The sequence below is a fragment of the Muntiacus reevesi genome, chromosome 18 (genome assembly GCF_963930625.1).
Source record: "Muntiacus reevesi chromosome 18, mMunRee1.1, whole genome shotgun sequence".
Taxonomy (NCBI): Eukaryota; Metazoa; Chordata; class Mammalia; order Artiodactyla; family Cervidae; genus Muntiacus; species Muntiacus reevesi.
Window position 1 is genome coordinate 14112797 of NC_089266.1, and position 25496 is coordinate 14138292.

At 47.6% G+C, this 25496-nt stretch overlaps 1 protein-coding gene and 1 non-coding gene across 3 annotated transcripts in view; one reads left to right on the top strand and one right to left on the bottom strand.

Annotated features, from left to right (window-relative positions):
• The window catches only part of PECAM1 (platelet and endothelial cell adhesion molecule 1), a 61744-nt gene extending 45214 nt beyond the window's left edge, over positions 1 to 16530 (top strand). For both annotated transcript variants that reach the window (XM_065909315.1, XM_065909314.1), the window contains 2 exons: positions 10159 to 10181; positions 15488 to 16530. In XM_065909315.1, coding sequence (XP_065765387.1) covers positions 10159 to 10181; positions 15488 to 15517 — 53 coding nt within the window. In that variant the 3' untranslated portion in view covers positions 15518 to 16530. The remainder of the gene's footprint in view (positions 1 to 10158; positions 10182 to 15487) is intronic.
• TRNAC-ACA (transfer RNA cysteine (anticodon ACA)) lies at positions 6297 to 6369 on the bottom strand. Its single transcript has one exon. It is a non-coding gene; the product is annotated as a tRNA-Cys (tRNA).
• Positions 16531 to 25496: the final 8966 nt, after the last annotated feature.

The following is a 25496-nucleotide window of genomic DNA, read 5'->3' on the forward strand; positions in this document are numbered from 1 at the left end:
CCAAAGAGAGTGCAGACAGAGTTGGACGGGAGTTGACGGTCTCTCCCCACCACCCTGAAAAAGTGGCCGTGTGTACTGTTTATGTAGTTGATGAACACGTACTGAGGGCGGGCTGCACGCCAGACAAGCGGAACCTCACTCGTTCACACCCAGCTAAGGGCCAGGCGGACTGGAGCGTGTCCTGGAGCCACAGTGTGCTCGTGAGGTGCCCAACAGCGTTCCGGGCACCCCTGGCCCAGACAGAAGAGGCGCAGTCCTACCTGCCTCTTCTCAGGGGCCTCGCCTGCTCCTCACACAGGCCCCGGTGCAGCGGGCTCCTGAAGGCCTTAGGCAGAGTCAGAGCTTTGCTTGGGAGATATTCAGTAGCCACATCCTTTCTGTGAGCACGTTGACTCTGGGCTAGGGAGGGCGGTAGGGATTCACTTCCTCTTCCTGTGATTTCTGCCCAGACCCCACCTCATTCCTTGCCTTTACTGCTTCCTCTCAGAGAGCTTTCCCCAGGGCTGGGCAGACAAGGAACTTCAGCCGTGCCTAACAATCTCATTTTTGTGTAATGATTCTAGTCCATGCTCAGGAAATGAAATCCACAAAGAACCACTTTTATTTATTTAATTAAAAAAATTTTTTATTGGAGTAGAGTTGATGTTGTGTTAGCTTCAGATGTGCAACAAAGTGAATCAGTGATACATATACACACATCCACTCATTTTATTTTTTATTTATTTATTCATTTTTTTTTAGAAACAACTAGTGTATTGATTCAGGGAGGAGAGAAGGGGTGCAGATGGTAAATGGGAGGCAAGGGGCTCCTTAGTGTTCACCAAAACCCTCTGCCACATACCCTCCACCCTTCCTCCCCTTCCTCCTCTTCAGTGGGGTCCCAGCAGGCTCTCCCCCTTTCTAGTAGGCCTCTCTCTCCCTCCTCCCCTACACCCACTTGACCTTAATCGACCTCCAGTGACTGGGCAGAGCCCACCCCTGGCTCTAAAGTTAGGTGAAGGCAGGCTCAGACTAACCTTTCTTCCCCCTCCTTCTACCTCCCGCCTCATTCCCATCTCTTGTCTAAATAACATACAGAAGAAGCAAACGCAGCTGGGACCTGGGAGAATTGAGTCACCCAGGGGCTAGGGAGAGCGGGGGACAGGTTGGGGCAGGCGGAGGAGCTTCTGCCAGGGGTAGACATCCACTCATTTTAGATTCTTTTCCTATATAGGTTATTACAGAGTCTAGAATAGAGTTCCCTGTGCCGTATAGTAGGTTCTTATTGTTGTTCAGTTGCTCAGTTTTTCCAACTCTTTGCACACCCATGGACTGTGGCACACCAGACTTCCCTGTCCATCACCAACTACCAGAGTTTGCTCAAATTCACATCCGTTGAGTTAGTGATGCCATCCAATCATCTTATCCTCTGTCACCCCCTTCTCCTTCTGTTTCTTGTTAGTTATCTATTTCTTAAAATTTTTATTCAACTTTAGTTGATTTATAATATGTTAGTTCCAGGTGTGCAGCAAACTAGAATCACTCCCAACAATCTCATTTTTTGGTGTAATTATTCTTTTTTTTTTTTTTTTTGGTGTAATTATTCTATTTCATTCTCATGATATGACATCTACCCAAGAACCACTTTTATTTATTTTTATTTCTTCCTTGAAATTTAGCTGATGGACAGTATTATGTTATGTTCAGATTTACTATATAAAGGTTTGGCATTTTATTATTAAATGATCACCACCTAGTAACCATCTGCTCCCATACAGAGTTATTACAATATTATTGGCCACCTTCCTTATGTGATATATTACATTGAAAATAAGTCACAACCCAAAAAGCATAAACATTCCGAGGGAAAACAGTCACTATGCAGATATCTTTCTCTGTACAATAGACCTCTATTTAAGTGGATTCTTTGAAAGGCAATTATTCAAACCAAGGGTGGTCCACAGACAGGTAGCAACGGTGGTCTCAGGCCCAACCCAGACCCACAAAATCAGAATCTGTACTCCCAAAAAAGTCCCACGTATTTCTGATGCTGCCAATATTTGAAAAGCACTGTCTTACCTCAAGAGTCTACTCGTTCTCTCAACTAGGAATCACCCCTTAACCAATCTTTTAAAAGGTGGTATTTTCTTTTTTTTATATATATTCTTTTTTTTTTCCATTTATTTTTATTAGTTGGAGGCTCATTACTTTACAGTATTGTAGTGGTTTTTGCCATACTCTGACATGAATCAGCCATGGATTTACATGTGTTCCCCATCCCGATCCCCCCTCCCTAAAAGGTGGTATTTTCATGATTAGATCAGAAACTCAGCCCCATGGAGAACATGACACTGACCGAATAATTTTTGAAAACCATTTCCTGGGTGATTTTTAGCTTCAGTATCTCATTTTGCATTCTTAGTATTATTCAGAGCTAGCAAAACACAAATTCAGAAACAGGCTTCCTCTGTTCTTCCAGTGTAACAGAAAGCTGAAATTCAGAGAGGGTTCAAGGCTGGTCCTGTCAGGTTCTTGTATAAAAATGCCCTTTGCTTTCCTCATGGTCCCTGAGATGGTTTGCTTTCAGTTGCTTTGGTTATGCAAAAACTCAACATTTATTAAGCGCTTACTGTTGGTGCTAAGTGGTCTATATGACCTTACCTCTTTCAATCCTCCACAATAAATCCCATTTTTCAGATGAGGGTATGAGGCTTAGAGAGCTTAAAACAGTTCCCCGAGGTTGGTGCTAGTTCCCCGATAGCCCAGTTGGTAAAGAATCTGCATGCAATGCAGGAGACCTCGGTTCAATTCCTTGGTTGGGACGATCCCCTGGAGAAGGGATAGGCTACCCACTCCAGTATTCTTGGGCTTCCCTTGTGGCTCAGCTAGTAAAGAATCCGCCTGCAATGTGGGAGACCCCAGTTCAATCCCTGGGTTGGGAAGATCCCCTGGAGAAGGGAAAGGCTACTCACTCTAGTATTCTGACCTGGAGATTTCTTCAACTATTAAACTGTTTCTTCAACTATTAAACAGAAAAGAGATTAAATAAGAGAAGGTGATGAGACAGAAGTCCAACTCTTTGCAGGCCCCATGGCCTGTAGCATGCCAGGTTCCTCTGTCCATGGAATTCTCCAGGCAAGAATACTGGAGTGGGTAGCTATTCCCTTCTCTAGGGGATCTTCCCAACCCAGGGATCGAACCCGGGTCTCCCACATTAAAGACAGACTCTTTACCATCTGAGTCACCAAGGGAAGCCATTTCTTACCATGGTGAGCAGTCAATCCATTTTAGCTAAAAAATGCATAAGGAAAACTCAAGCCATAGAGTTCAGTGCCTGTCTTAGTGCAACACAAGAGCCAGCTCTGGACTCCTAGGCTGGGACACTCCCACGGCGCCCTCTGGGCCATCAGGGGTCAACTGGGGCTTGGGTCTCTCTACAGTCTGGTCTCTAACCTGGCAACCAGCTCCTGTCAGATACGTAGAGGGAGACCTGGACCTTTAAGCCAAAACCACATCATTGCTGCAAAACTCAGCGTCTTGGAAGCCAAGGGAGTTCCTCTTTTTGAGCATTTCCCATTTGTCTGCTGCCCAAGGGAGGAGGCTTTGAGGCTTGGTTGATTCCTCTTCCCTTTTCTTTCTTTTCCTTTATCAGCTGCTCAAACCCATCAAGGGTTGATGGAGGCTCTGTTATTATTCCTGCTGTACAGATGGGGAGACGGGCCCAGAGGTGACATAGCTTGTTCTGGTCCATGGCAGAGCAGGAATGGGGTGTGGGGAGCCTGGCTGCAGCGCGATGCACTTCACCAGCTTCATGTTCCCTTTCTGTGTTGCCAAACCAATTGGTTTTTCACCGTCATCAGCCTGATTAGAGCATTCAACTCTGTTACTCTTTACAAGTTAAGAGTAACAGCCTGGTATGGTCTGGGTGACTCTCAGAACCTCTGTCGCCTCTCTGTGGACTGAGGAGCATGGGCTCGATGAGGGCTTCTCCAAGTGGGTTAAAATACAGGCAGTTTGGCACCACCCTTAATTCAGTAGGTTGGGAGTGGGCTGAGAATTTGCATTTCTAACAAATCCCCACATGCTGCTGTCAGGCTGGGGATACGCTTTTAGAACCATTTTCTAGATGTTATGAGTTCTGCTCTGGTTCTCATTCAAAGAGGGCAGAGTCTTTCTTACTCCCCAGCAATCCTGGAGTGATTGTTCTGGACTGGCTGGTAGAGATAACCCAGAAACTATGTGTGTGTTTGTGCTCTACGGGGAGGGTGTGACCCACAATAAAAATAAAAGGCCCCAGTGGAAGCAGGTCTCAGTGAGCAAGCTGAGTACAGGGCGGGGTCTTGTCTGACCTTTCCTTCTCAGTGTTTCATTCTTCCCCTCCTTAGCTTCTCAGTTTCCCATCCTCTTCCAACACGCATCACTTCAGGGCTGGCTATTTTGGGAAATGGCTCACAGGACGTAGTTCTGGCACTTAGACTCGCTTTTCCCCCTGACTGATACAAAGGAAAACTGCTTGTCTAGATAAGCCAAAGGGCATCGGGCAGGCCTGGCCCCAAGGAGCAGCTCTAGGGTGGGGCTCTGGGTAGGACCAGGGCCCTGAGGAGGGTGTTGGAGGCTGTAGGCTGAGGAGTGTCTGGGGAGCTGATGGGCCATGGGAGGCACCAGGTTTTGTGATCTTGGCTTTAGGCTCTAAGCTCAGTTTTGTTTTGTTTTTTAACTGTAAAAATACATAGCACTTGCTTTTGTAACCATTTTTAAGTGTGCATTTCAGTAACACTAAGTACAATCACATTGTTATACAACCATCACCACGATCCATCTCCAGGACTTTTTCATCTTTCCTAACTGATACTCCTTACCCATTAAACCATAACTTCCCAGACCCCACCCCCCAACCCCTGGCAATGACCATTCTACTTTCTGTCTCTGTGAATTTGACTATGTTCAATTGTTTTAATTTGTCAAATCAGGGGATTGAATGAACGATCTTAAGTGGCCTTTCAATCATAACATTCAGAGTCTCAAGTGTCCTGTGTTTGGAAGTGACGGTCATTTGTCTATACCTTGGTCACTCCCGACCCCTGCCCTGGAACTTGTTGATGACGGGTGGGGACTCAGTCACTTCTAAGAGTCACCCCCGGGTCCCTTGGAGTCCACCCTAATCCTTTACCCATCCTCGACTTCAAGTTTGCCCTTCAAATCTGAATAAGTCCTGGGTCTCAGGAGCCATTTTACTGTGTTTCTGCTGCTTTTGTGTTGGTCCGAGGCCAGCCTGGGCGCGTCTCTGTACTCCAGCCTAATGGAAAACAGGCTCAGTAGGAGCCCTGGGGTTTGATCTCACTCTGCCTTCCTCAGGTTATAAGACTTTGCCCCACCCTTGATTCTTATCATCAATTAGTTTTCTTGTTGTTATTGAGTCGCTAAGTCCTGTTCAACTCTTGGCAGTCCCATGGACTGTAGCCCACCAGGCTTTTCTGTCCATGGGATTTCCTAGGCAAGAATACTGGAGCGGGTTGCCATTTCCTTTTCCAGGGGATCTTCCCAACCCAGGGATCGAACCTGAGTCTCCTGCGTTGGCAGGCAGATTCTTTACCACTGAGCCACCAGGGAAGCCCAGTCTCCTCATTAATTCTGAATAAAATGCCTTTGGCCTCAGTGGAGTTGTTGCAAGGTGAACGCCTCAGTGGAGTTGTTGCAAGGTGAACACCTCAGTGTGTCTCAGAAATGCACACGGCCATTGAGTGGATAAGGGCTGTGGTGGGCAGGTGAGTTCTATAAAATGAGGAGGAAGGAGGCAACTCTTGCAACTCATTACCTCCCACTGAGTCTTGACCACAGTCTTGCACATCTGCTGTTCTGTTGTTTTTCTGATAGTTGAAAATTTATTGAAAAAATCAAATTAATTATTAATATGTTGTTAACAGTGACTCAAGCACAAATGGCGTTGTGTTTCTTCTTACTCTTAACTATTCCAACACCTGAAATATTCATTTTTAGGAGATAGTGAAGGACAGGGAAGCCTGGCATGCTGCAGTCCGTGGGGTCGCAAAGAGTCAGACACCAACCACTTGGCGAACTGAACAACAAAGTACTAATTATAGTAGCATAACTAGAAAAAATTGATATTAAAGCCTATTTTCCCATTGGAGTTACTTTTTTGTTTTTTTTTTACACATATGGAAGTGGAAGTGAAGTCACTCAGTCGTGTCCCACTCTTTGTGACCCCATGGACTGTAGCCCAACAGGCTCCTCTGTCCATGGGATTTTCCAGGCAAGAAGAGTACTGGAGTGGGTTGCCATTTCCTTCTCTAGAGGATCTTCCCAACCCAGGGATTGAACCTGGGTCTCCTGCATTGTAGGCAGATGCTCTACCATCTGAGCCACAGGGAAGTCCTTTTACACATATACATGTATCTATTCTTTTTCAAATTCGTTTCCCACTTAGGTTGTTACATAATATTGAGCAGAGTTCCCTGTGCTCCTCTATTGGGTTGGCAAAGTTCGCTCAGGTTTGACATACCAGCTTCTAGACTAACCCGAACGAACTTTTGGGCCGACTTGCTGCCCTACGGCTGAGCCAGCATTTCCTGTCCCAGCAATTAACGCTTTGTCCCAGGCAAGGAAATCTCTCCACCTTTGAGCAGCTTCACTTTCCAGCTGTTAGACCATTCTTTGTTACATGTTCCCTGCTTGTTAGGGAGGTAAGGAGAGGGGTTCTCAAAACTAAGAAGACTATCAGAAAGAAACCAAGTTGAAGTCAGTCTTAGGAGAAAAGAGAGCAAACTCCGAGGACACAGCCGGAATTAATGGGTGGAGAAGGAGATCTTGCCTGTCAGTAAACTTCAGCTTTCTTGGGAGTGGAGAAAATGCTGATAATTGCCTCATAATTTAGATCTGCAAGCTTAGCACTTTAGGCTTTTCAAGTTCTTATTTCCTTTCCACTTATTTTGCCTGAGATTAGCATTTGTCAGCAATGCATGCTAAGTCCCTCTAGTTGTGTCTGACTCTTTGTGACCCCATGGCCTGTAGCCCACCAGGCTCCTCTGTCCTTGGGATTCTCCAGACAAGAACATTACATTGGGTTGCCATGGCTTAGTCATCAGCTCCACTCAGCCTGGTTGAGCCTTGTGTGAACTGGAATTCCTGGCTAGCCCAGGAAGTTTGTACCTTCCCTCTGATTCAGCACTTGACGGTTTCACAGGGCTCCAGCTTATCCTGAAAGTACTTTATAAAATGGTTTGCAGTTCATCCGAAGCATAACTTATTAACATATATTTACCCCAGTTTTAAGGAGAAGGCACTGGCACTCCACTCCAGTACTCTTGCCTGGAAAATCCCATGGAAGAAGGAGCCTGGTGGGCTGCAGTCCATGGGGTCTCGAAGAGTCGGACACAACTGAGCGACTTCACTTTCACTTTTCACTTTCATGCATTGGAGAAGGAAATGGCAACCCACTCCAGTGTTCTTGCCTGGAGAATCCCAGGGACAGGGGAGCCTGGTGGGCTGTCGTCTACGGGGTCGCACAGAGTCGGACACGACTGACGCGACTTAGCAGCAGCAGCAGCAGCAGCACCCCAGTTTTAAAGACTGGAGCATAAAGTGGTTTCTCACAATTAATTAGCAATGTAGTCAGTTCTCCCTATGAGAGAACTCAGGTCTAAGATAAGATTCGCACAGTTTAGAGCGGTGGTTCTCAATGCAGTAGACCTTTGGCAGTGTCTGGAGACATTTTTGGTTGTCATAATTTGGCAAGGGGGGGCAAGGGGTTGCTCTTGCATCTAATGGGCGGAGGCCAGGGATACTGGTAAACATCTTATACCACACAAGACAAGCCCCATGACAAAGAATTATCCAGCTCAGGATATCAGTAGTGCCAGCATTAAGAAACTCTTGTTTAAAGGAATCAATTTCCTGTGACTCCCCTAAGACGAGCTGGTTTTTCTTCCTAGAAGTCATGTGTCCCCCCTTGGAGGTGTCCTGGGCACCTCCCACCTGATGACTTATGGTTCTAGGGAGAGATGTCAAGTCCTGCTCCAGACACTAACCTCTGTCTTTTGGGTCTGGCAGGGCCCACCTCCTTCACTCAGCCTCCCTCTTCTACTTTCTCTTTGCCTAGAATTCAGACTTCCAGGCTTCTTAAGGGAGCAGAACTACAGTGGACAAGGGCGGGGCTGATCATAGACAGTCATGATCAGAGGAGGGCCCCTGCCATATCCTCTCTGGGAGGAAGGAAAGGGGCCTGTGCCCCACCCCCCACACCCATCTTGAGAGGCCCAGAACAAACCAGGCCAGGGGGCACTGCTAGCCCACCCCCGGGGAAGCCTCTCCTACCTCAAGGAGATAAAACTTACTCTATTAAAAAAAAAAAAAAAGGATATTACCCACCAGATTCTAGTACCAAAAACAAGCGTATCTTGTGTATCTTGGTGCTCCATCAGTATTATCAGTATAATCAGTGTTATTATAATACATTATCAAATATATTACATTCGAATGTTAATATTCCAAGTCTTTATTGCATTAGGAAATGCAGCCTGAGGCTCTTGCCCTCGTGGGTCTGATTCCAGAAGCCTTGGGGCTCTGAAGGAGCAGGAAGCATGGGGTCCTTTGGGTCCTCCAGGTCAGGTTTGGGCTGGGGGTGGGGTGCTGCCCGCGGCCTCTCTCAATGTGTGGAAGTTTACACAATGGCTTGACTTGTTGGTTGGGCTGATTCATCCATTTGGCCCTTGACGCCTGCCTCTGGCCTAGCCAGGACAGAAGGGGGCCCCTTAGGAACTCCTGGCCCTCTTCCCTCTAGAAGAGACGCACAATGGAGCTGTGATAAGACAGGGTTTGAGGGGGAAGTGGACTGGTGGAAACAGGATATTTTTAAATTCAAGAAAGAAACAGAAGGTTGTGACTCCCGTTGTGACAGTCGGGCCCCGAGACAGCCAAGATTCAGAAGGTTCTTGAACTTGGGGGGTGGCGGAGGGGACTGGGTAGAAACCGAGGTCCCTAGGATTGCCTCTCAAGGAAGAACGAGGATTTGGGGGTGAGTGGACCTTCCCCAGGATTCCATGTCTTCAGAGCTAGGGCCATAGTGGGCTATTTGGGGTGTCAGCCACAAGAGATAGGCCACCACCCACCCCCATTCAGAAACTCTGCTGTTCGTGGAGTCTGATCCTGTCCAAGAGCCAATCACAGCCCTCTCTCACGTCTTGTAGTAAAAACCATCTCTAAGTAAAGCAGGTGGTAACTCACCTTCGGTGCAAGGTCTCCTGTTCCCTTGGGCCTTTCTCACCCTTCTTCACATCTTCTGGACATGTCTCGGCATGCCCCCCAGCAAGAAGACCTTGTGGTCTCCACATCGTTGGGACGATGCTCCCTTCCAGGGGAAGGGGATGTGGCGTCCTGCCCTTCAGACAGCACTTGAACTCTATATGCCAAGGGCGTTGGCCTTGTTTATGCTTTCTGCTCCATGGATCCCCACTCCTGGGAATAAACAAACTAGTATGAACCTTTGAAATAGCTTTATTCCCAAAGAGGATACTGGCGGCATCATATAAAATAGCAAAAACTTGGAAAGAACCTAAATTTTTAAAAGTAAGGAACTGGTTTAGTAAACAACTGCATACTCGTGGAATGATGACTAAATAGCTGCTAACAATTATGTTTCTAAAATCACACCGTGTGTAAAAGAGAGGCTCTAAAATGGCATAGACTAGATAATTGTAACTCCTCTCCACCCCCACCCCCACCGCCCCCCAAAAACCACAAAAAAGCTCTACTGTTAGTGGAAAATGACTGGAAGACATTTCAGTCAACCATGGAGCCAGAGAGAATTTTTACCTACTTTCTACTTTTCTGTAATTTTCAGGTTTCTTTTTTCCCCTCTAAAATAGCATGTGCTAGTAAGTTAAAAAAAAAAAAAACTGTTTATAATGTCAAATGGGCTGCCAGGGACTTTATATGCTTGTTACATGGAGCCACAGGGTCCTGGGGAAGCTACCCGTGGGCAAAGGGGCCATAAACCTGGGCACCCAGTAAGGGTGAGGGCCTGGGGTCTCCTGCACGGCCCCCCGGCCCCTCCCCCCATCTCTTTCCTTCGCCTGCTCAGCCTCTGAGATGCTGGAGTGGGGAGCCTAACTGCTCTTCGTGTTCTTCGTACTGCTCACCTTTGCCTTATCCTTTGTTTTGCAGATTTCGTGGAAAACAGATATTCTGTAAGTACACATTTCATATGCATTATTTTTTTAAAAAAATAGTCCATTCAACAGTGAAACATTTCCAGACTCACTCAGTTTTCTGCAGCCCTAGCAAAGACACCCGTGGACTAGCCTTGTCTGTTTCACACCAAGACCCTGGGCTCCTCTGACCAGCCTGGTGCTCAGGCTCTCAGGTTTTCTAGGCCTGTTGTGCTTTTGAAATTCTCTCCCACCATTTCCATCATTCCTTCGCAGCCCGCTTAGGACATGAAAGCCCGGAAATTGCCCGCAGGATTGAAAATCTAGGGCAGTCAGTTCTAGATGAGCAGAGTCCATATTCCCTCTGAGTCCAGGTCCTTGGGGGGTGGGGTGAGGGTAGGGATGGGCAGTGCAGATTCGGGGGTGTAGTTACCCTCCCATACCAGGCTCTCTGCTGTGGGGGACATGGGAGGTCTTTGACCCAGTGAGGAAATCAGGGGGGTTATCTCAGGTGAGAATGCAAAGCAATTTGCTGCTCCAGAGACCGCAGAAACAGGAGGCGCTTCATGCTGCCTGGTTAGCCGCCTCTTCCCCAGGGAAAGGGCCGTGAGGAACGAGCCCGTTACAGCAGCGTCCCGGTAGAAAGCTCTGGCAGCTCAGGGAGCAGACAAGGGTGCCTGTGAGGAGTGATGGGGGGAAAGGTAAGGTAGCGCTTGCTTAGAAAACACTCAAATACCTCATCATGAGGTTTCATTCTGTAGCTAGTAGAGGATTCAGGAAGCTGCCACTTGGCAGATACTGCTGCTAAGTCACTTCAGTCGTGTCCGACTCTGTGCGACCCCATCCCTGGGATTCTCCAGGCAAGAACACTGGAGTGGGTTGCCATTTCCTTCTCCAATGCATAAAAGTGAAAAGTGAAAGTGAAGTCGCTCAGTCATGTTTGACTCTTCGCGACCCCATGGACTGCAGCCTACCAGGCAAGAGTACTGGAGTAGAGTGCCATTGCCTTCTTCAAACTTAGCAGATAGGAATGCTTAAAAGAAGTACAGAAGGGGACTTCCCTAGTGGTCCAGTGGTTGGGACTCTACACTCCCAATGCTGGGGGCATGGGTTCAACCCTTGGTTGGAAAACTAAGATTCTGCATGGTGTAGTTAAAAAAAAAAAAAAAAAAAGGTGCAGAGGTCCAAGTTCAAGTTTTGCAAAGACTCCCTATTTTCCTACTCTCTACCTCTTTATGAGCTGCCCAGCAGCATAGAAGTTAACTGGACAACTAGCATCTTAAGGAATAAGGTGTTTGCCCCTCAGATTGCTTCTTTAAGGTCTGGGAAGAACTTTCAGCAAGATTGCTGGTAGCCCCTTCCAATGCACCCCCAGCTTCCTTTGTTTTGCCTGAGTCTGGATTCTTGTAAAACAGAGAACTCATTATGCCTTTGACAGACAGGAAGCTGCTGACATTCTTGTGATGGAGGAAGGCTTTCAATTTAAGGAAAAGAGGAATGAAATGAATGTCTTTTTCTAGGCTAAACTCACTCAGACTTCTGAACTCAGAGAGGATTGCTTTTGAAGGACATTAGGGGCGTGGGGCAAGGAAAATTTAGAGCAGAATAGCTTGCCCAATGTGACCCAGCTTGTTAACTGCAGAGCCAGGGCTAGAAAACCGAGGTCTCCAAGCCCCCAGCCAGTCCACACCACAAGACTCCCTCCAAGAGTGATGTCACTGTCCTGGCCATCACAGCTCCAAGAGCGTGGGAAGGGAGAACTTTGCTCCATGGACCTTGTGGGACCCAAATAAAGAGATATTCTCCTGATGCAGTAATCATGGTGTGTCCACCCAAGGCAGGTCTGCTGGACCTCGAGACCAAGACCTCGAGACCAACTTATTTACTTTGTCTTCAATCCAAACGATCTCTCTGGACAGAGGCTCCGAGCTCTAGGACAGACAGAACTTTCCCTTTGCCCAGAAGCTGGCCCGCGGGCCCAGGAGTCTGCTCCTGAGAGCTCACTCACGGCTGGTCCTGCCTCCCCAAAATAATTAAGTCTTCTGGCGGGAGCACAGGGATTCCCAGCCGTTGGGAAAGGCATTTGGAATCTTGACGTGAAAGCATCTTGTTTATAAACGACACAGGTATAGTTTCCCTAATAATCAGCTGGCAAGGCTCAGGAGAAAATTAATTGAAATGCCCAGAAGGGAAATGGGAGGGGATTTCCTTCCTGAAATCAAACCTGGCGATCATTCCCAGTTGTTTAATAGCCATTGCTTCTGAAAACATATTGGAGGAAATATCTTAACAATGAGATAGCCGCTTAGCCAAATACTAATTTAGTATTGTTTGACTTGCTTCAATGGCACATTCTGACTTCATTTTTCCTCTGCCATTTTTGCCTTGTTTATAAATCGTGTTTGTGGCCCAGGCAGACAGATAACATGAAAGAGAACAGCCTGTACTTAAAGGGATGAATCTGAACCTGCGTGGCTCTCAGAATCTTGGAAACAAATTTCCTTCTTACTGAAAAAAAAAAGAAAGGCAATTCCTAGTTACAACCTACCTCCTTCCTTCCCGGGAGCCAGCAGGCAGCTGGAATATGATGGGAATGGCCCAGGATTTGGGATCAAGAGACTGGGGTCTGGGTTCCAGCTCCCTCGTCAAGCCTAAGCTTCCCCATCTATAAAATGGAGACGGTGATGACAATAGCAAAAACAGTAACATCTATCTATTAAGGAGCTTCTTAGGGCTTCCCCCATGGCTCAGTGGTAAAGAATCTGCCTGCCAGTGCAGGAGACAGGGGTTCGATCCCTGGGCTGGATAGATCCCCTGGAGAAGGAAATGGCAACCCACTCCAGTATTCTTGCCGGGGAAATCCCATGGACAGAGGAGTCTAGTGGGCTATATAGTCCATGGAGTCGTGAAAGAATCAGACATGGCTTAGTGACTGAGACCACAACAACAGCAAGGAGCTTCTTAAGAATGAGAAATGCTTCTTAAATGAGAACCACCTTGCAAAGTACTTGCAGATTAAGAACTATCATAGAAAAGCTAGTTATCTATTTTAAAGTTCTTTTCATCAGACACTCTGGCAGCATAGGGTACGGACAGGGAATTTACCTTGCTTGGCCCTAAAGGCCTCTGTCACATGAGGAGAATGTAGCAGTTGCTTACCCAAGACCCAGGATTCAACTCAAGCCAACCTCTGACTTAGGAAGCAGAGCCGCACATTAAAACTTGACCCTTCCCTGATAGCTCCTTATTAGACATGTCACTTTGGGCAGACTTCCTAACCTCTTGGGACCTTAGTTGCCTCATCTATAAGCTGGAGGAAATAGAACCTTCTCACTTGGTTGTTGCAGGGATTAAGCAGGCACCCAGCACAGATCTGATTCATTGGGAGTGCACAGAAGGGGCACATTCGAGAAGCAGGAAGTAGAAATCCCAGGAGTGTTAGAAGCAAAATGACCCTTGAGACTGTCCACACTATGTTCTGGCCAAAAGTGGGCTGATTTCTTGGCTGTTCTTAGGTTCCTGACAGCTGGGCTCTGATTTAAAAGCAGGCAAGCACAGCCTTGGATGGGAGTGTGTTAGCCTTTAGTTCAAAACCCCCGAGGTCTGGACAACTGTGGCCCTGCCCTTCCCAGCTCTGGAGCTGTTCCTGCAGCAGCTCGCTGAGCTCACTTCCCCTGGAGAGGGCAGCGGAGGTGTCTGGTGGAGGACTTGGTCCAGGGCCTGCAGAAAGGCTGGACACCAGGGTCACTCCTCCGGGCCAAGTGGAGGAAATGGAGGAAGGGGAGCTGCCAGGGCTGGCGGGCCTCCAGCCCCCGGGGGCCAACACAGTTCTCTTGGCCTGCTTGCGTGGGTCTCTCTTGGCAAAGGAGGAGACAGAGCCTTGGCCTTCCAGCTGGAGCCCCACAGGCCTGCATCCTTCCGAGAGGTTCCTTAGACCTGGTAGGACCAGAACAAAACAGGGACTCCATCTCAGCCAACCCTCAGGGAGACAGACAGGCCCCATCATGGTGTTCCCAAGACCCAGGCCAATCCCCACAACTTCTCCTGCCTCCCTGGATTCCACCCGCTGCAGGGTACTCTATGCTCACAGAGGGCCCAATGTCAGGCACTCAGGTGCTGCCTGCTCTTCCAGACTCACTGTTGCCCGGGGCCCCTCTACTCAGGAATTTCCCAGCATGCTCCACTCTTGCCTCTTTGCTCCATCCATTCATCAAAAACCACCCCTCTCATAGCCTTTCAACTCCTTCTGCAGGTCGTTAGGACCTCTTCCACTTTCTACTTCATGGTAGTGTTGTTTGTGCCTGGGTCACACGGAGGTCCATTCACGGAGGGGTGTGTAGGTAACACAAATACCACGTGTAACACTTAGAGAACACTGTAAGGTGGCACATGGAATTAAAAAATTTTTTTTTCACTTTTATTGTGGCAAAATACACACAACATGAAGTTTACCATTTTTACCATCTTTCAGTGTACAATTAATTTAGTTGCATTAAGTACAATCTCATTGTTGTGTGACCATTGCCAAATCCACAAAACTTTTCATCATCCCACACCAAAAGTCTGCACCCTTTGAGCCCTAATTTCCTTTACCCCCTGCCTCCCAGAATGGCAGCCACTATCCTACTTCATGTCTCTAGGACCTTGGCTCTTCTGGATACCCCTACTTAAGTGGAATCATAACAATATTTGTTCCTTTCGTGTCTCTTATTTCACTTAGCATGTTGTTTTCAGGGTTTATCCATGTTGACATGAATCAGAATTTCATTTTTTTTGAAGGAAGAATCATATAATTTAAAATTCTTTTAAAAGTTTAATCATTTGAGTTTGGTCTTTCGTTTTTTTTTTTTTTTTTTAATTTAAAAACAGACCTCTGGGCTTCTCTGGCAGTCCAGTGGTTAAGACTCAGGGCTTTCACTGCAGGGGGACACAGATTCAATCCCTGGTCAGGGAACTAAGATCCTGCAAGCCAAGAGGCATGACCAAAAACAAACAAACAAACAAACAAAAAACAGACCCAGAGAAGGTTAACTTAGAGCCGGAGTCAGACACCAGGTGTTTCCTAGTCTTCCTGTGTGGGTGCTTGATGAAATTGGTTGAGAGTCTGCTGGGCGGCATGTGTGTGGGGGACAGAGGCTGCAGACCCCACAGAACAGACATGGAGAGAAAGAAGAATGAATCTGGGCAGAAGCTGCCCCCACAGGGTGGGGGGTGCCCACGGATGTCGGTTCTGCTGTGCAGTGTCTTGGAAAAGCGCCGGGTGCAGTTTTGCGTATCTTTCCACCAGGCCAGTCTTCAACCTTGAAGGGTGTGACCATAGCGTGTCTTGTCTCTTGTCACTGCAGAGAACGGAAGGCTCCCTTGACGGATCTTAGGACTCCGTGACCACACGCACCTCCCTGGGAGGACACCCACATTCCAAGACGAGCAGATGATTCCTGTATCGCAAGAGTTTTGTGCACTTATTTATGGACCTGCCCTGCTCCCACCGAACGTAGCAATTCGTCAGGCCAAGTCACCAGTTATTAAATCCATCTTAACTATTTTTATGTTGGGTATAAGGAGCTAACAGACGGGCTGGTTAGTTTCCCACACAGCCCGCCTCCCAGCAAGTTGGAGCATCCTCAGGAGTGGAGAGTGGCAGCCAGAGGTTCAGGGTAAACTGGCCATTGGGATATTTTGAAACTTGAATATTTTGTCTTGTGCAGAAATCAAGAACTTGTCCAAGTACTCTCATCCACAGAAGCCGGGTTCTGTTTTGTAGTCAGTTCCCCCTAGAGAATGGCCTAGCTTAGGGGCTAGTTTTTCTCTTTGCCTTTGGTCCTTTGAGGGTCTGTGGTTCTAGGCAGTCCTTGTTCCTTGCAACTGCACAGCACGGACTGGACAGCTGCGCCCTGTCCTCTCCACGACCTCGCCTGCCACAACTGGGAGAAAAAGCTGCTTGGGAGCGACCCTTTTGAGATGCCAACTTGAAGAGGAGGTTCATTTCTGGGCAATGCACCAAATAGAAAATGAAGTTGGACAAAGCACAGATGTTCCTAGGCTGGTTTTCTATCCCCTTTTGTTTCTTTTCCTCTACCACGCTGAAGGCCAAAGGACAGGAAGATGGCTGCCTCCAGCAAATTTTTTTTTTTAATAGAAAAACGAAATGCATATTTTTCTTACTAATTTTTTGTTATTTATTCCTTGCTAAAAGGAATGGTCTCCCGAGGTCCTCAGGTGTTTCTGATGGTGTCCTGAGTGTGGACGAGGGGCTGTGGCCCTTCCGTGGTGGGATTGCACTCGTGAGCTCGCCCCATCGAAGCCACCTCCCTCATCCTCCTCAGCTACGCAGTGCAGAGGCCCTGCGGGGTGTTGTATTAAATAAATCTGATCTTTACTTTTCACAGACCCGTGAGATGTCATCTTCTGAGAGGCCGTACACATACAGAATATCTGTCATGCCCGAGGACTCCTCCATCAAAGCCTAGGAGGCCACAGAGAACCACGCAGGTTCTGTCAACAGGCCAGTGCCTCTGTGGCCTTCACTGACGCCAGAGGTAGTCTGAGTCAGGCACACTGAGTCATTAATATCCATCAGGGGCTACTTCAGTGTTGGCTTCGCAGCTGAAGCTTGCTTGCTAGGCTGTTATCAGATTGAGCAAAAATAGTAACAACCCCCACCCCCACCCCCATGCCCTGCCGCCACCCAAAATCAGGATGGATGCCTGGTTACATTTGAATTCCAGATAAACAACAAATAATTATTGAGTATAAATATATCCCATGTAGGGCTTCCCTCCTAGCTCAGTTGGTAAAGAATCTGCCTGCAATGCAGGAGACCAGGGTTCAGTTCCTGGGTCGGGAAGATTCCCTGGAGAAGGAAATGGCAACTCACTCCAGTATTCTTGCCTGGAGAATTCCATGGACAGAGGAATCTGGCAGGCTAGAGTCCATGAGGTTGCAAGAGTTGGATACGACTTAACAACTAAACCACCAACCACTACATGTCCCATGTAGCGTTTGGAACATACTGACACTATAAAAATATTCATTTATCTGAAATTCAAATTTAACTAGGCATCTTACATATTATCTGGTAACTCTACTGGCAAAGCACCCTCCCACCCCTCAAAACCTCCAGACCCACCCTCCCCTGTAGCCTCAGACCAGACCTTCCCACCCACAGGCCAGGGCCCCATCACAGTTGCACCATCACCGCCTCCCCCACTCCCCTACCCCCCACCCCCTCCACCTGAAGGTGGAGGAGATCTGAGAATGTGTCCTGACTCTGTCAGCCTGCAGCTGCAGAAACTTGAAAGAGCCTCTTAGATTCTTCATCTCTAAGATAAGATGGTTAGACTAACATTTGGAGGGTTTAGGTTCTTTTCAAAATATGAGGGAAGCTATGGACACACACATACACATACAATGTTGTATCACAAAGATGTTATACAGTTTCCCAGTGTTCAGGGCCATGGACTCAGGACAGAGACTGAGGATTAGACCAGGGGTGCCCAACCTCTGGGCCGTGGACCGTTACCTCCTGTCCGATCAGTGGCGGCATTGGATCAGAAAGAAAGTGTGCAATGAATGTAATGCGTTTGGATCATCCGGAAACCAACCCCCACCCCCGGTCTGTGGAAGAATTGTCTTCCATGAAATTGGTCCCTGCTGCCAAGAAGATTGGGGACCACTGGATTAGACGGTCTCTAACAGCCTTCAGGCCTGATAGTCAATGTGTCGGTGATTTGGGGAGCTCCCCGAGCCCCCTTGTCAACCCCTCGTTGCCACCAGAGCATGGCCGTTGCTGTGGAAACGGGAAACCCTGTTCATACTGCTCATGATTTATTTATGGAGCACGATTGGGTCTTTATTTTCCCCCTCAGTCTACATGTCTGAGGAGGAGACCACACACACACCCAGGGATCTTTCTTTCAGGATATTTAATGGCTAAAATCTCTCTAAACCCAGCATCCTGGTTCCACTGTCCTAACCTGATACCAAGCAACTAAGCCTGAGCTCGTCACCTAAAGGGAGGGCCCAGTCACCGTTTCCAGGAAAGAAAGAACATTTTCTCGGCTCTCAAAGTCGTTAGTTGGAGCTCCCTCTTGTGTCCTCATGTTGTCACAGATCATTAGAGAAGAAACCACTTAGAAAAGACTGAGATTTTTTTCCCTCTTCTGAGAACCCACAAGAGGTCAGCCACCCATTTTATGAGCACGTACTGAGTGCTCCACCGCAGGAACTGACTGACCAAACTCTCGCACCCCAGCGTAGACTCAAGATAGGCGAAGTGTCCCCAAGATCAACATACATTCATTCATGCACGCAGTGGTTTTCTACCAGGGTGATTTTATCTCCTGGGGTCCCTGGGCAGTCTCTGGACACATTTTTAGTTGTCACAGTTGGGTGGGGGTGCGACTGGCATGTGGCAGGTAGAAGCCAAGGATACCATTAAATACCCTGCAATGCCCAGGACAGCCCCTGTGATAGAGGAAGACCAAGTCCAGAATCCCAAAAGTGCCAGGGTTGAGCAGCCCTGCAGTTAGTCCTGTATTCACTCAGCAAGCTTGTATCCATCCATCTGTTTTCCTGACACTGGTGGGAATAGGAAGATTATCAGAATCACATGGCACCTGATCTCCTGTACAGTCTAGAAGAGAGAGAGGTGAGCAATGAGCCAGTTACAACAGTGGGACAAAGGTGGTGATGGAGAAATTCAAAGAAAATGGGGACACAGGGCAGGGAGTTCCTAACACAGATTTGGGGGATCAGAGAAAGTGTCCAAGATGAAGTGTCTAACCGAGGGTAGGCAGAGGGTAGCAGGGGGAAAAAAGGTGGGGTGAGGAGCAAGGAGCACGACCAACAAGAGGGGGACCTGTGCTCAGGCCTCGAGACAAGGGAGAGGATGGCATCCCCATAGAATACCGGGGAAACAGACTGTCACCCCTGTGACCCAATCAGTCCTCTTCAAAAAGACACCACTGTCCCCGGAGAATTTCTGCCAGGCATCCCACTGGCCTGACCCAATCTTTGAGAGTTTTAAGGAGAAGGTCCCCCAAGGTTGCTCGGCTAGAACTCAGTTTCTGAGCAGTTGTTTTTAAGAGTCTCCACCAGTCTCACCAGTGGCTCAGATGCTGAAGAACTTGCCTGAAGTGCGGAAGACGTGGGTTTGATCCCTGGGTGGGGAAGATCCCCTGGAGAAGGGAATGACAGCTCACTCCAGCATTCTTGCCTGGTAAATTCCATGGACAGAGGAGCCTGGTGGGCTACAGTCCATGGGGTTGCAAGAGTCAGACACAACTGAGCAAGTAATAGACACACACCAGCGTTGTTAGCATGTTGGAGAGAACACCTCTGCCATAGGTCAGTTGTGACCCTTGCTCACTTACCACCATGAGCCTCAAGTTGAGAAGATGAACTGGAGGAGGGTGGCTCCCCAACAGACAGTCTTCATAGCTGGGGTCCACAGGGGGCTGGGGGTAGGGTATGCTGTCTGTGAGCCCCCGAGAGTGGGTGAAAAGGGTTCTAAGAGTATACAGTACTCTGGGACAGAGAGTGCATAGCTTTTATCAGTCTCTCAGAGACATAATCCAAAAAAGGTTAACTATGAGACAATTAAAAAACTCATGAATTCTCCATATGATCTGATCTCAGTTGAAAACCCAGAAAGTGGGACTTCTCTGGCTGTCCAGTGGTTAAGGCTTCGACTTCCAATGCAGGGGGTCCAGGTTCCTTCCCTGTTCTGGGAGTTAAGATCCCTTGTGCCTCGTGGCCAAAAAACCAAAACATGAAACAGAGGCAATGTTTAATAAATTCAATGAAGAATATTTAAAAGTGGTTCACATCAAAAATCAGGGCTTCCCCGGTAGCTCAGTTGGTAAAAAATCCGCCTGCCATGCAGGAGATCTCAGTTCGATTCCTGGGTTGGGAAGATCCCCTGGAGAATAAAAAGGCTACCCACTCCAGTATTCTGGCCTGGAGAATTCCATGGACTGTATAGTCCATGGGTTCGCAAAGAGTCAGATACAACTGAGTGACTTTCACTTCACATCAAAAAATATTTTGGAAAGAAAACCCAGAAAGAGGTCAATCCATTTCTTATCAAAGGGCCTGCTTCATGGACAGTTTTAAGTCCAGTGTCCTAAGAGGGACTTGCTTTGCCTTGAAAACACAGCTCAGAATAAAGAAATAGTGATTTCAATGTTCAAAAGAGACAGCCTCATCTCTCAAAAGTAATAACCTATTAGATGGCGCTGGAATGCCAAAGGAATATGCAGTAAATAATCTGAAAAGCTTCTGAGTCCAAAGTGTCTCTGAAGCCTGAATTATCCCTTCATACATGTCCTACTTCAACGGGAAAAGAATATTTCAATGTGAAATTTGACAATGAAGAGAGAAATTATTCTCATGTTCAGAGAGGCTGAAAGATGCTGGAAATAAAATTCTTCAAGAAAAGTAAAAGGCAAGTTGGAGTGGGAGATTGGCTTCCAGTTGACTCCACAACCTTGGTGATGTCACACATCCTGCAGTTCTTTTCCTACAAAAGAAAGCATATTAGGGACTTCCCTGGTGGTCCAGCAGCTGAGACTGTATGCTCCCGAGGCAGGGGGCCCAGGTTTGATCCCTGATCAGGGAACTAGATCCCACATGCTGCACCTAAGAGTTCTCATGCTTCAATTAAACATCCTGCAGACTGCAACAAAGATCAAAGACCCCACGCCACGAAGACCTAAGTGGAGAGAAAAGAGGTGAATAAAGGGCGGGAGAAGAGAAAAGAGAAGAGGGCATGCCCATCTAGCCCTTGGAACCTGGACATGCAGAAATTTCCTGCCGTATCTGAGTCTCTGCCACTCCCTGTCCAGCCGTTAAACTTTCTGGGTGGGAGTGCCACTAAGACCCCGTGCAGTCAAAAAGAAAAGAAAGAAAGAAAATGGTGTACTGGGCTTCCCTGTTGGCTCAGTGGTAAAGAATCTGCCTGCCAGTGCAGGAAATGTGAGTCCATTCCCTGGTCTAGGAAGATCCCAAATGCCTCGGAGCGACTAAGCCCGTGTACTGCAGCTACTGAGCCCACGTGCCCTAGAGTCTATGCTCTGCAACAAGAGACGTCACTGCAATGAGAAGCCCGCTTGCTGCAGCTAGAGAGTAACCCCAGTCACTGCAACTGGGGAAAGCCTTTGTGCAGCAGCAAAGACCCAGTGCAGGCAAAAATAAATAAATAAATGAATGAATAAAATTTTTTAAAAGTTTTTAAAAGGAAAATGGTGTATTAGTTTCGTACGGCTGCCACAGCAGATCCCCACAAACTGCGACTCAAAAAAACAGAAATTTACCCTCCCAAGGCTCTGGAGGCGAGAAGTCCAAAATCAAAGTGTCAGCCGTTCCAGGAGCCCTCCAGAGTCTCCAGGGAAGCCTGCTTCCTGGCTTCCTCTAGCTTCTGGTGGTCGCTGGCGATCCTTGGGGCCCCGTGGCTGCTGCTCCACCCTAACCCCCATCTGTGTCATCCCGTGGCCTCCTTCCATATGCCTCAGTGTCTGTGTCTTTACATGACTGTCTCCTAAACACACCAGTTGTAGGGTTTAGGGCCCACCCTAGTCCACTGTAACCTCATCTTAACTATTTACATCTGCACTGACCCTGTTTCTAAAGGAGCTCACGATCTGAGGGTCCAGGTAGACACAAATTTTGGTGGAAGAGGGGGACACCAACACAACCCAGAAGGAATTGGACAAGATGACCTCATGTCCTCGTAGCTCCGAACTTCCATGTGTTTCAAATGCTCACGTAAAAAGAAAAGCATGACAACAAGGATTTACCTTCAAGTGATCTTTTTTTCCTAAATATTTTTTTGATGTGGACATTATTTTTTAAAATTGGAGTACAGTTGCTTCACAGCGTTGTTCTAGTTTCTGCTAAACAACAGCCTGACTCAGTTCTAACTATACATATACCCCCCTCCCTCTTAAGCCTCCCTCTCCCGCACATCCCATCCCTCTAGGTCATCACAGAGCCCTGAGCTGAGCTCCCTGTAATATGCAGCAGCTTGATGGGACCAATTTTATTGAATTTGCTACAATACTTACTTTTTTTAATGATTGGGGGGGAGCTTTTTTTTTTTTCCTGGCAACTAGGTATGTGGGATCTTGGCTCCCTGACCAGGAACGGAGCCCACATTCCCTACCTTGGAAGGGTCAAGTCTTAACCACTGGACCACCAGAATAGTCCCCCAAATAACATTGCTTTAAATTAAGGTAAATAGTGGTGTATAATATGCTTCGTGTGTACAACATTATATTTTGACTTCTGTACACATTGCAGCGTGCTCACCACCAAAACTTCAGTTTCCCTCCATCACCATACAGCTGACTTCCTTTACCCGTCTCACTCCGCCCCCACACCCCTTCCGCTTTGGTAACCACCACTCTGTTCTTGGTATCTGTAACATAATCTGAGCCTTCTCCTTCTGGGGTTCTTTCACCCTGCCCTGTTCTCTTGTGTCTCATGTCTCTGCCTCTGAAAATATTATATAGTTTCTTTCTCTAATCTTCCTCCAAGTTCTCCCTCTCACTTCTTATCCTTTCTCTGATTCCTCTTTGTACTTCTTTTTCTCCTCAAATTCATCTTTTCCTTTTCTCCCCCCTCACTCCCAGTTATGAAGAAGGGACTGGCAATCCACTCCTGTATTCTTGCCTAGGGAATTTCGTGGACGGAGGAACCTGGCAGGTTACAGTCCATGGAGTTCCAAAGAGTTGGACATAACTGAGCAACTAACACTTTTACTTTTGCCCCCAATTAACTGGCCATCATACAGAACTAAAGTTTATATATTTCTTACATGAATAGATGAGTTTCATATTCTTAGTTATTTATTTTGAACCAATGCATGGAATATTTTCTATTTTTCTCTCTTTTTAGGAGAAAAAATGCCTCCCAAAGCCTGCAATGTTGTTTTCTATCTATATCTGACCTTTGGTGGATTATTTTTCCAAGGATGTATTGGATTCATTAGGAAAAACTCCCCAGTTGATGCCTTGCTTCCTCCCAGTCCTGGGATGTGCTGGTTTTCCTGGAACCTCTTGGCACAAGAGGGTCTGGTTTCATGCCAGAAACTATTCCACTAGTTTTCTGGTACAACCAACACTCCCCTCCCCGAGCGAGAAAACCTCCCCCTGTTGGGACTTTGAAGGAGCCCAGGACTGGGTCCTAGAAAAAGGAAAAAGAGTGGATTTCGGTGCCTTCAAAGCGAAGGTGAACCCCAAGCCAGGATCTGACACCATCTGGAGAAGCTCTGTCACACCACCAGCCGCTCAGTGAAAGATGTGTCCCTGATTCCAGGTTACTTCTCTGGCAAGTCAGTATCAGAAAAACAAGAAGGCAGAGGAAGCTCTTTGGGGTTTGAATTAAAAAGGAACAACCTGGGGCTTCCCTGGTGGTCCAGTGGTTGAGAATCCGCCTGCCGATGCAGGGGACATGGGTTCGATCCCTGATCCAGGAAGATCCTACATACTGAGGAGCAACTAAAGTGCACACCATGACTACTGAGCCTGCGCTCTAGAGCCCGGGAGTCGCAACTATCGAGCCCACGTGCTTCAGGCACTGAAGCCCAAGCGCACTAGACCCCACTGCAGTGAGAAGCCCACCCACTGCAACGAAGAGTAGCCCCTGCTCGCTGCAACTAGGGACAGCCCTCATGTAGCAGAGATGACCCAGCACAGCCAAAAATTATTTAACTAATTAAAACAGAAAGAAAGAAATAACCCAGAAGAGTTAGACATGAGGCAGGCATGTGGTCCTTCTGATGGGCCCCTGTGGCAGAGCCAGTCACCGAGGTGCAATTTGTCTTTAGTTCCCTCTGGGTTCCTCTGGCTCCTGCCACTGGGCACAGCTCTAGAAAGTTCAGCTGAGGCCCTGTGTGTACCCCTCACTTCAAGGAAGGTGGTAGTTGGGAGGAACAGAGGAGGAGCAGCCGGCAAAGGAGAGTCCCCCAAACTGGGGAGGGTGCTCTATCCCTGTGAAGGAGTCTGGTCCCTCAGGGAAGTGTCTGATGGCACAGGGTGTCCAGGGAGGCTGGACGCTAGGCCTGGGGCTTGCAGCCTCGGCCAAGATCCCCTTACAACTCATGTAATGCGGAGCCTGGGAAGCCACCAGTCTTCTCAGGACCCTGGGAGCCCCAATCGCAAGGAGCTTGAGCAGGGACAAGAGCCAGAATCCCTTCCCTTCCCGTTTTCCAGGAACCACACGATTCTTCCAGATTCTTGTGCAACTCCAGGCAGAGAAGGGATTTGCCAATTGAGGCCAACGTTAAATTTCCCAACAGGCTGGCAGATGGAGGCCCAGGAACAGACTTTATTTCATTTCATGATAATAAAGTAATGTGATGCTTGTTGCAGAGCCAAGTTTGAGGATGCTAAGTTAGGCCTTCTACACAGAACTTTTAAAAAACATATTTATTTATATATTTGGCTTACACTAGATCTTAGTTTTGGCCCTCCAGATCCCCAATTTTTGTCATGGCTTGTGGGCTCTAGTTCCCTGACTAGGGATCGAACCCAGGCCCCCTGCATTGGGAGCATGGACTGTTAGCCACTGGGCCGCCAGGGAAGTCCCTTATGTAAAACTTGGAATCATGCTCTTTGAGGCTGGTGTGCAGGACCATAGAGCGTTGCTGGTGGGTGAGCCTAACCAGCCATTCCATCCTCACCTTTTTGGATGTTTTCTCAGTACCTGTTAAGGTGCAGATCCTGTGTGAGATTCAGAGGATGCATCAGAGAACCGATGTACATGGCCTCTGGGGCTTGTGGTACTTTCTTTGCTTATGCTTTTGGTCATGTTTGTTTAGGGGGAAAGTTGCTAGAATGTTAGGGGTTCACAGGAGGTATTCCTTTCTGGTGTTAAAGGTCTACGTGGGAAGTGCACTCCCAGATCTGGAGAGATTGGGAATCATTGCAAAAGGTTTTCAAATGCATAGGGACATTTTTAAAAAATCAATTTGCAAATGCAGAAAAGACAAGTTTATATGAGAGTCTGCAATTTTTTATGTTAAAAAAGGATCCTTAAACTTGAACAGGCTGGGACCTGTTGATCTAACTGTATTCAACTCTGAATTTGTCAGAGTTCCACTTGCTGTCTTTCAGGGACACAGCTGTCCAACTCTTGGTCCATGAGCAAACATAAGTAGCCAGGGACATCCCTGGTAGTCCAGTGGCTAAGACTCCACGTTCCCAATACAGAGGGCCCAGGCTTAATACCTGGTCAGGGAACTAAATCCCACATGCCACACCTGAAAGATCCTGTATGCTCCAACTAAGACTCAGCGCAGACAAATTAAGAAAAAACTACATAAGTAAACATGTGTGTGAACACTCACAGGAG